The 11,142-nt window shown below is 42.9% G+C and overlaps 2 protein-coding genes across 2 annotated transcripts in view; both read left to right on the top strand.

Annotated features, from left to right (window-relative positions):
* The first annotated feature begins 677 nt into the window (after positions 1-677).
* On the top strand, positions 678-2,887 carry LOC102214386 (homeobox protein SIX3-like). The gene is made up of 2 exons (XM_005749727.2): positions 678-1,560; positions 2,125-2,887. Exons 1-2 carry the CDS (start codon positions 866-868, stop codon positions 2,267-2,269), a joined length of 840 nt encoding a protein of 279 aa, XP_005749784.1. The 5' UTR covers positions 678-865; the 3' UTR covers positions 2,270-2,887.
* A 4,826-nt stretch (positions 2,888-7,713) lies between these two features.
* The window catches only part of LOC102214111 (protein kinase C epsilon type-like), a 49,924-nt gene continuing 46,495 nt past the window's right edge, over positions 7,714-11,142 (top strand). Inside the window, exon 1 of the mRNA XM_005749726.1 lies at positions 7,714-8,119. Coding sequence (XP_005749783.1) covers positions 7,775-8,119 — 345 coding nt within the window. The 5' untranslated portion in view covers positions 7,714-7,774. The remainder of the gene's footprint in view (positions 8,120-11,142) is intronic.

Here is an 11,142-nt window from a genome sequence, read left to right as displayed (position 1 = left end):
CAGCTTATCTCTAAACTCATGGATATTGGAAAATGATTAGAAAAGTGATTAGAGTGGAGGGAGACCACTTAGAGAAACATACGCTTTCAGGTTCTGATGTTGTTCCCAATCACAACAGGGCGCTACGCATTACTGCTATTAATGATGCAAGCAGCTTACTGCCAGGAAGAGAGAGGTTATGAGACTGAGGTGATAGGTGTTGATTGCAGTTTTCAACATAATCACCATGGAAATTTTGAATTACAGTGCACTATATACTCACCACCAGGACTTTGCTTTTAGTTCTTCTGCCTTCTGCCGTCAGAGCTATGCAGTGTTTCCCTCTTTCTTTATAAACTGTTATATTTACTTTGTTGGCACACACAAAGCCTTCACATTGCAACAGTACAAAGAAATTCAAAAGCACTGAAAACTGTAGAGTGCTATTTATATTTATTTATTTATTTATTTATTTATTTTACGCTTGCACAATTGGTGTGGAGTACCCATAATTTTGTTGTACATGTACAGTGACAGGACTATTCTTCTTCTTCTGTTGACACTGACAGATTAAAAAATTGATGCTGTTTTTGTTTTTGCACTGCAGCCTCCATCTACAGGGGGAAAACAGAATTAACTGTCCACATTAGAAATGCAACCGAAGTGAATTCATCTGTACAGCTAGTGCCAGAGATCACCCAGCTGTGTTTGATTGACAGTGGCGCCATGACAACCCCGCATCAGCTCCCGGGTGTCCAATGAGAAGTCAGAGTCAGTGTCCCTCCCTGACTCCCAGGTGAGTTTAAAAATCAGATTTAAGCAGATTTCTGTCAGATGGTTCACGGAACGCTTTCCGCCTCCTTTTTGGCTTCAGTCTGCGAGCCAGATGGTTTTCAGGTCTCCCCTCGACTTTTTCTCAGCCTCCCGCCTCCTCCTGCCGCACTTTGCGGACGGGTCCCCTGTCCTGGCTCGCTCTCAGTCCCCGGATGACTCTTCCGTGGCTTGCGCTCCCGTTGCCCTCCCGGGACTGTGTTTCTCTGCTGCACAGATCGCCAGCGTGTGCGAGACCCTGGAGGAGACAGGAGACATCGAGCGGCTGGCCCGCTTCCTCTGGTCGCTCCCGGTGACCTCGGACGGCCGCGACTCTATTTCTGAACACGAATCTGTGCAGCGGGCTCGCGCTGTAGTAGCCTTCCACACGGGAAGTTTCCGAGAGCTTTATCACATCCTGGAGACTCACCGCTTCACGCGCGCCTCGCACGGTAAATTGCAGGCTATGTGGCTCGAAGCGCACTACCGGGAAGCAGAAAAGCTACGCGGGCGGCCGCTCGGACCCGTGGACAAGTACCGCGTGAGGAAGAAGTTCCCGTTACCCAGGACCATCTGGGACGGAGAGCAGAAGACACATTGCTTTAAAGAGCGTACCAGGGGCCTGCTGAGAGAGTGGTACCTGCAGGATCCGTACCCTAATCCGGGCAAGAAGCGGGAGCTGGCACACGCCACCGGACTGACACCGACCCAAGTAGGGAACTGGTTCAAAAACCGCAGACAGAGAGACAGGGCGGCAGCAGCCAAAAACAGGTCAGTAGATTTGACTAGGCTGTGCCCTTGGAAGGTGCACTGAGGTTTGTTTGTCTGTCTTTTGATTTTGTTTTTAAATAAATGCACGAGTGCATTTGGAGATTTTTTTCGTATCAAGTTACCGTATCACATTTCAGTTCAGTTTCATTCAGTTTTATTTATGTATAAAATCAAAACAACAGTGTGATGAGACTACTGTTCATACTTACTATTCAGTTGGGAAGTACTCTAGCTAAGGGTGCGCAAAAAGGCCATTCATGCGTAAAAGCGCACGCCCTGCAGCTTGTAGGTTTTCGTTTTCCAGTTGCACAGTCGGTCTTTCTTCACCTTTCTGTCACTACAATTTACTTCAGGGTCAGTGTGCGGGTCAAGCACCGTGTTGATGAAGGCAAAGCAAGGCATGCATGAATGGGCACAAATTGCTCATCATGCAAGGATAGACTCCAGTTTGACAGGGACGGAGATGGCATTAATTTAGTTCATAGGCTGAATTTAATTTCAGTTTTATTTATAAGTTTTGTGTTCTACTTTAAGTTGATAAAATTACTTTTTTCCCCTCTTCAGTAATAGGTTGCAGCACCACCACATGTGTTCCGACAGAGCGCGTGCACTAAGCAGAGGAGGCTGTAGTCCAGACGGGAGCACAGAGCGCGCGGATGGAGAAACTCTGCTCTCAGTAACGGACAGTGACTCCGACTTGGACGTCTGACACTTTTAAAAGTGAAATAAACATTTAGGCTCTGCCGTCGGTCAACTGTGAGGAGAATGTGTGTGGACAAACGCTGGTCAGGATTTGCGCTGCAATAAATTCGGCGTATAAAACGCAATATTATTCCACAGGCGAAGCTTACGTTAACTTTTTCTGGGTGTTTTTCTTTCTTTTTGGTTTTTGGTGGTCTTCAGGTACAAATTTTGAATTGTAACCACCGATTTTATTTAAACTGCATTATTGGAGGGTGAGTGCACATCTGCTGACCCAGTTTGTCATGAACATAATTAAACACGCATCAAGCAATGCACTCCTGTTGGACTTTAAACCCAGGGACCCCCCAAAGAGAAGACTGAAAACTGCCAGTGAGCGAATCACTTTCATTCTCACTCATTTTCTCAAATTATGTGTCATAAAAATCAGTCTAGTTGTTCCTTTAGAGGCTCAAGGTGGACTCCTAAATGTTTACTGTAGACAATCAGTCAGCACCACTGAATTCTGCCTGCTCCCTGTCTGTTTGTATTTTAATAACCGTTTTTTGTCAACTTGCCATCTTTTCGTTATTTAAAATTTACTGTGTAGCCATGTTCTGTCTACTTGATGTTCATTTTAATGCTGAATAAATGTTTTTTGGTATTTTATAGAAATAAAGTTATTTATTATATCACTGTTATGAATACTTTTGTAATGATCCGTAACCAAAAACCTGTCATATAAACAGTTAACACACACAAAAAAACACAATTTATGATCACAATTTATGATTACAGTAAATACTAGTATTTACTAGTATTTATTGCAAATGACTCGCATGTGGCTTCAGCCTAAAATGTGTTCTTAAGGGGTTACCTAAAGGGATTTATCAAAGCATATAAAGCTTATCAAAGCTTTGTTGTTTTCTGATTGATCCAAAACCCCAAATAAGGGAAAAAACATACATATAGAATTGCAAATAAAAACTTTGCTTAATTAACTCAAACTATCCCTTTTTTCAACCAGTTGAGTATTAAAACCGTGCAGAATACGTTTAATAATCGTGCAGCGGGATTTTCCGTAAGTATTCGTTTATTTTTGCCTACTTTTGCGATCAGTATGTTTAACCTGACTTTCCCGCAAAATGCCCTCGGTTCCGGTCCACACAGTGACCTTTTTTGTATGCCAAATATTTTTATACACCTGCATACATGCAAACTACGCCTACATATATGGATAGATATTATTTAAATACTCTCACTTTCTGGAAACGCTATTTAACAAAGTAAATGCACACCGGCGCCACCTAGTGGTAACATTAAATTCAATTTCTGTAGAAAACAGTCATTGGTTTTTACCCGTTTATGTAAGTCCAATCTGTTAAAGCTGAAACTATGCAGTAGTTGATACAATACTTCAATAGTGATTCACCCACTCTACAGTAATATAACCGGACTTTACTGCACCACTACTGCCTTTATTGGGGTTTTTAATGTATTGTACATTTTAAGTAAAAAAAAAAGAAGAAGAAGAAAGAAACAGAGAGAGAGAGACTTTTATATATATATCTATATTTTTAAACCATCATCTCTAACATTAGTCTGGCTCCACCACTTGGGTAGTATTTCTGAGACAACTGACTCATATTTCTTGGCATTTATCTTGGTTCGGCGTGAGTCACACTATCCTGTGAAGCGCGAGAAGATCAGAATAGCATTTTGTTTTAACATGCAATGGTTTTCCAGCACAGACGACTGGACGACCTTTTTCCTCCTGACCATTGCAAAATGGCAACGATCTCCGAGCTGCACTTGAACACAGCGTTCAGTGACATCACGACTGATAGCGTCATCCTTCCGGTGATACTTTTCTTGCACCAGCAGGTGGCGCAGTTGGACAGGCCTGATCATAAACTGCATAGGCGTTAATAAACAGTCTCTGATGATATGATGACATTTTACTCATCATTCTATTTAATTTACTAGATCATAATTTGATATCTAAATAAATAAATAATACATTATTTCAGACAGGAGACCCAGCTGGATGTAGCGGAGTGGAAGATGCTACTGTTTTCACTGGACAGAATTAGAAATGAGTATGTCAGGGGGACACCTTTAGAGACAAAGTATAGAGGTAAGCTTGAGAGAGTTTGGACATGTGAAGAGGAGGGATGGTGGATATATTGGGTAAAGGGTATAGAAAATTGAGCTGCCAGACAGGCCACAGTAATGGAAGTAGGAGGACACACAGAGGGTTGGTGTGACAAACAAGGATACTAGGCATAGGATACGATAGAGGCCACTGTGGCCTAAGTGAGTATCCAAAAGAAGACTTTTGCTTGTGATAAGACCTGGGTACCTCTTCTACCACTGGCTCCATGGTTAAGATGCTCAGATTCCTCCATAGGGAAAAATATGAAAAAAAGACATGGCCAAGAGGCTCTTTGTGAAGATGTGTTTGTTATGTTTTCAGCAGCTGTAATTGTAAGAGTTATATTTCAATTCCAAACCAACAAAGGAATAAACAAGCAGCACGTTCGGAGGAGAAGCAATGATGACGTTTGATTATGGTTTCGCTCTGTTTAAGGACTAGTGGAGGCAGACAGCAGGGAAAAGCTGGGGTTTTAGCAGATACTTTGCAGTTATAAGTTCCAGGATGTGTATGTTGCTTGAGCGAGTGCACAGGAGGTCAGGGCTTCACTAACATAGAGTCCAGAAGATTTATGACAAAAACAGCGCTATGCTTGTGGTGTAGTTTTAAATAAAGTTTAGAACAGCATAAGTAATGAATATATTTCTAAATTTGATTGTTTTGAGTACTGGCATGTCTTGGGACATTTCTGAAATTGCATCACTCACTGCTGATTTAAAAACCAGTCAAACATATATTATACTCTTATAGGAGTAGCCAGTATTACTGTAGTACTTTATAAGATACTAAAATACTATTCCAGTAATTTGAAAAAGTGTAGATGGTTTCTTACTTTCAGGGCTCTTTCATGTGAGAAGAAATTTGAAAACAGAGGTTCTGGAGCATTTTCATGTAATATTTTGGAACTATTCTAAGTTTCTATTTGGGGAAAGAAACTGTAGACATTTTGGGTGAATATGATAATTTTATAGAAAATGGGCAATTTATTAAAAAAATATAATTCAATGTAATGTTTTTTTATTATCACATGAAATGTAATGAAAGAATATGAATTTTTAAGGAGGCTCTACCTCCTCCCTGTATATGTGGATAAAACCCACCAACCCTTTTTATAGTCTGTTAAAATTTGAATTAATCTCTAAATCTAGTTAAATGAAGTTATTTGGTGATGATTTGATGATGACATTTCAGAACATTTATTATGTAAATATGCTGAATCTATTATTGTGGTGTAATTACAATGTAAGAAGAGAAGGTTAGCCTACTCTAAAAGGCAGCCTGGACCCCTAATAGTAACATGTAATTACAAAAATAAGACAGGATCTTTAGGATAATCTATTATACAGCCTTCACCCCTAGTAGTAATGTCTGATTACAAAATAAGAAGGGATTTAGGAGCTTCAGGATATAGGGAAGTAATGCAGCCTGAAGATTTATTAGTATGTATTGTATCTTGAAGCATATTAGACTACTCTAAAATACAGCCTAGACACCTATTAATGTGTAATTACAAAATAAGAAGTGCTCTTTGGGATACTCTATAATATAATGAAGCCTGGAACACTTTATAATACAGACTGTAGCTCTGTTAGTATCTACAATGTAAGAAGGGATGCTTAGATTACTGTAAAAGGCATCCTGGAACCCTAATTAAATACAAAGCAGGGTTGAAACCCTTTATAATAAAGCCTAACCCCAGGAATACAACAGACATGGTTCCGGCTTTTCATCACCACTGGAGCCGACTGCACCTGCTCAAGACAATGCTTGTAATTCTACCAGACGTACCAAAAGTGTCCAAGCGGCTCTCTGCTCCACGTTGCTTAAAATAGGCCTAGTCTGTATTTTCTCTGTCTGTCTGTCTGTCTCTCTTTTTAGGAAGACATGTCAATCTGCACAGAGCAGATGACAAGGGCAGAAAGTCTGACAGAAAATCGACGCGGACAGTGTCATAACTTTTCAATTTTCCCTGTGAAACCATCAAAGCTTGCAAACAATGAAATAAAATTTGTGTAAAAGGCAGTTGGGATACTCTTTAATAAAGCTTTATTACTTAAAAATGTTTAGTGTTAAAATGATTTAATCTTAAAAACAACAAACAACTGTTGACTATGACTCATTTTTTAAGTATCATTGGGAATCTGTAGTATTTTAGGAACCTGAAAATCACATCCTATATTCAGGGTGTGGTAAAACGCGGGCTGTATTATAAAGTGCTGCCACCAGATTTACTCAACAATATCATCCCTGTCTCTTCAGACTCTCTAACTGTGCGTGAGGCTGTCTGTGGTCATGCATGAGGACTGATGGGCTCTGTGGGCTGTCTGGCCATGACACGCGCGTTCACACATACACATTACTCCACGCCTGCGGGTGAATTCCATCGCCCCTCTTTTAAAAACACCTCTTCCAGCTGAGCACACGCACACACAGATTCTCTCTGTCTTTCTTTTCTCTCATCCGGCGCAGAAGCCCGGCAACGCGGGTGACGCGTTTTGCGCATTTCCTGCAGCTCGCGCTCACTCACAGATTCAGGAGCGAGGGGACGGGAAGCGAGGGGAGCGCGCAGAGAGCGAAAGGAGAAAAAAAAGCGAAACGGGAGCGGAGCACTGGGATGTGTTTGGGGTGCTCGTGAACCCCCCAAAAAACCTTCATTTGGGGGGGTGGGGGGGCAATAAAAGGCACTGCTTTCCGAGGGTTACGCGCAAATATCGCGGTGCCGTGAGGTCTTAGGAAGGAGATTATCCAGGAGAGGAGCGAGTGAGCCGAGACGGGCTGGAAGAGGAGCACCAATCCCGGATGGCTAGGCGCGGCTGGTCGCGCTCTCTTCCACCCTGACCCGGGAGAGACACACGAGGACCGCGGGGAAGCTCCGGGACTTCACGTGAACGTGAGCCAGTCAACCTGCGTTTCTGATCAGAGACGTTTATACCCCGTTCTGTTTCCGCGGTAACAGGAATTTTGTGTGGCTCACGAGACCGATCGTAAACAAACAAGGCAGCCGCCTCGGTGGGAGAGCGTCCACCAGGAGACCCCTGAAGGGTGTGAGTCCGCGTTATTTCTGCGTTTTTCAGTCTGCTGGGGATCAGTCAGCTGCCCTGTTGGCGTCTCTGCGCGCGTGTGTGGATAACGAGCTGTTCTGATATGGCTGTACTAGACTGAGAGTCCAAGGAGCCAGCGGGATTATGGGATGTAGCAGGACTGTGCAGTGACCCCGCTCATTGGAAGGAAACACTCTGTGTACAGGAGCAGGAACAGGCAGACTAGCCTAAACACACACACACACACACACACACACACACACACACACACACACACACACACACACACACACACACACACACTCGTCCTTTTACGCACACACACTTCCCAGCAGCCATGCCTGTGTTCAGTGGTCTGTTGAAGGTGCGGGTTTGTGAGGCGGTGGACCTAAAGCCCACTCCATGGGCGCTGCGTCACGCAGTGGGGAAGAGCGGCTCCTTCCTGCTGGACCCCTACCTGGCTCTGAATCTGGATCAGACCCGACTAGGCCAGACCGCCACCAGAACCAAGACCAACAGTCCCGTTTGGCACCAGGAGTTCTGCACCGAGGTGCGTGAGGGAAGGAGCCTGGAGCTGTCAGTGTTCCACGATGCACCCATCGGGTATGATGACTTTGTGGCCAACTGCACCATCCAGCTGGAGGACCTGCTGCAGAACGGAACCAGGCACTACGAAGACTGGGTATGCGTTTGATCTGTAGCTGTGTATGCGTGTGTGTAGGTGTGCGTGTGTGTAGGTGAAAGCCACAGTTTTGCATGTGCAGGTGGAAGGAAATCCTAGACACTGTATCTGCATAGTGTATTTTATGTGGTCTATTAGGCTGTGGTATGCATGCCATTGCTTGACTGCTTGTTTCATGTTCCTGTTCACAGTGAACAGCTAGGAAAAAGTATTCCCAGGTTTCACCTGTCGGTTATTATTGCGTAAGGAATCAATACTGTTGGTCTTCTATTCCCAAAATTCAAACGTGAGCCTTTGCCACACCAGTGGGTGAAACTGAAAAAGACTACAATATGATGGCAAGGACTTTAGGACCTTATTATGCTTGTTTTCTGCTCACAAGAGGTCCGCCCTCCCCTCCAGCTTCAGGTTCCTATTACAGACAGTATAAAAGATGGTGGTGGCTTCCAGGTCTGAAAAGTGAAACTAACATGACAGTACCTTCAACCAAGATTCTTTGTAATATCCACCAGGGGGTGATACTCATGGTTACGGACCTACTAGAGTCCATTTTGGAAGATTTTGATTAGTCGGCTAACGTTTGACAAGTTGTTAGCTGGTTTCACAATCAAATCTGCCCCTCTTTCTGTATAGTCAGTTTAAAAAACATGAAAAATGATAAGAGTGTGATTGCTTCAGAACAAGACTTTTCTAAACCACCAGTTTCATGTTACAATACCAGCATCTATCTCCTAAAGGCTCCATTTCACACTGAAGCTTCCTCTCTTGTTGTAACCTGATGTTCAAACCGTCTGTTTGTGAATTGTAGCCAGTGAGAGGCTAGTTGATTTAAAGGGGAAAAAGGTTGTTTCAGTAGGTAGATAAACCAAGGGCCTGCACCAAGGTCCAGTGTAATGCCCGACTTAAAAGTCTGCAGCACTGATTTTTTCCTTCACAGAAATATAACTACACTTAACAGCTACACAATATGTCCACTTTAATCGGTAACAAATATATGTTTAACTCTAGTTTCATTCAGTATCAAGACTGAAGCCATCCCTATCCAGTGAAACCTCTGGTTTCAGTTCAGAGCCTTTTACAATGAAGTGGGCCTTCATATTTATGACAACGTTAGCGAGGCAAGGCGGGGATGGTTTGGACATGTGCAGAGGAGGGATAGTGGATATACTGAACAAAGGATGTTAAATATGGAGCTGCCAGGCAGGAGGAAAAGAGGAAGACCATAGAGAAGATTCGTGGATGTTGTGAAGGAGAACATGCGGAGGAAGATGCTAGGGATAGGATCAAGAAGGAAGAAGAAGATGTTTACCTTATGTTTATTATTAAACGCTCTCTTCCAGTGTCAAACATTTGCACTGAGCTCTTCGTCAGAGCCTCCACTTCTGTTATTCATATTCCTTAGCTGTGCTGCAGTCTGTCGTTGTCACACTGCAGGTGTGTATGGATATAACAGCTGGAGTCTGACTGATACCACATTATAAAAGCCGATACCGATATTTGGTCATTTAAGAATCCAGTATTCCAGCATATCGGCCGATATGGTTTTTCTTTCATGAGAAACGGATTTCTCTAACACTTGTTACGTGTGGTCATTTTTAAGTTATTTGCACTCTGCTCAGATTAGCTGTTTGTTGTGTTCGTGGCCTTACAAGAAAGTGTTTCCAACGGGGAATTTGCAGAGTGCCCTCTAGTGGCTGAACTATGCAACATCAACACTCATAACATGGTTGAAGGGTGTTTCTTCTGTCTCCGTTACTCTTATACTTTCTATAAATGCCAATATCAACCTCCAACCAAAGTCATGGAGTCGTCTTTTTCTAATGTGAAATGAGACCATGTAGGGGCGACTTGTTTTCCATTCTATTATCATGCAGCTTTACCCTCGTTATCTGTGACACAGGAGCTGTTCGGACTTGCATTGCATCTGGTTTGGGCATCTCAGGTTCGACTTGCAGTCGCCCTTTCACAGTTCATCGCATTCCTCCTGTCTCTTTGCACTCGCAGAAACAGGAGCTGTTGTTTTCTTTAACCCCCCTCTGAAAACGCAGCATTGCAGCTCAAGATAAGTTTGTTTTTTTACTTATTTATTAGTTTTACTGTCCTTTCAGAGATGTACTCAGCTATGCAGAGGAGAAAACTATACTATGGTTTCCCATCATTTAACGTTAAGACTGTGATGTTGGACTGCTACACGTAGATTTGTATGTAAGGGAATAAAGAGCTGTTTGTTTTAGGTCTGCAAGTTTTGTCTCCAGTTATAACATGTGATCTCGTTCCACTGCTTCCCCTCATTTTGTGTCAACTTGCCTTATGTTAGATGAAAGGCTAATGAAGGTGATTTCAGGACAGGGTTGGGAGGGGGAGAGGATAACGGCAGACTGTTCTCCAAAGCACATTGTGAAATACTCTGATAATTTTCTACCTTTCAGGCAACTGTTTCAGGCAAGACACACACACACAATGAAAATCCACTGTCAGGCCTTTGGAAGAGGATATGAAATCACAGCACCCACTTATTACAATATTATTACAGTTTATTTTGTGAAATGTCATTTTCCTCTTTGAAGTAAGAGTATTTGATAGAGGCCCTGCTCTCAGCTGGATTAACATATGACCGTGATGTAATCTTAAAAAAAAAAAGACGGGCAACAAAATGCTCATTGTGGTGAATTAATCGCAAATCTAAAGTCTTAGGAAGCTTATTTTCATGATGCAATGCTGCAAAAAATGTCAGTGTGAGCTCTGTTAATGAGTGTTGAATGTGAAAGTGTATATGATTTCATGCTTGCCAAACTGTAGGTTTCCTTAACGGGGGGTGGGGGTTAATTGATGTGCAGTTACATAACCTTATGCTATGTCAGCACACGCACTTGTATATAAACCAGCACACACACAGGCACCCACTTTGCCCCTCAGCCATCCAAAGTGAGGTCAGAGCATATGGATCAATGTGCTGATTGACCACATCCCATCGATCAGCCAGCCGGCTCGTCAGTACATCTGCCTCAGAGCGACACAGTCCC

The sequence above is a fragment of the Pundamilia nyererei genome, unplaced genomic scaffold (genome assembly GCF_000239375.1).
Source record: "Pundamilia nyererei isolate P.nyererei 1_Seehausen unplaced genomic scaffold, PunNye1.0 scaffold00253, whole genome shotgun sequence".
Lineage (NCBI taxonomy): Eukaryota > Metazoa > Chordata > Actinopteri > Cichliformes > Cichlidae > Pundamilia > Pundamilia nyererei.
This window is presented reverse-complemented; position numbering and strand designations above follow the sequence as displayed.

Coding starts and splice junctions, on each gene's coding strand:
- LOC102214386 (XM_005749727.2), top strand. CDS start 866: ATGGTTTTCAGGTCTCCCCTCGACTTTTTCTCAGCCTCCCGCCTCCTC. Junction 1,561..2,124: donor GCGGCAGCAGCCAAAAACAG/GTCAGTAGATTT, acceptor TCCCCTCTTCAG/TAATAGGTTGCAGCACCACC.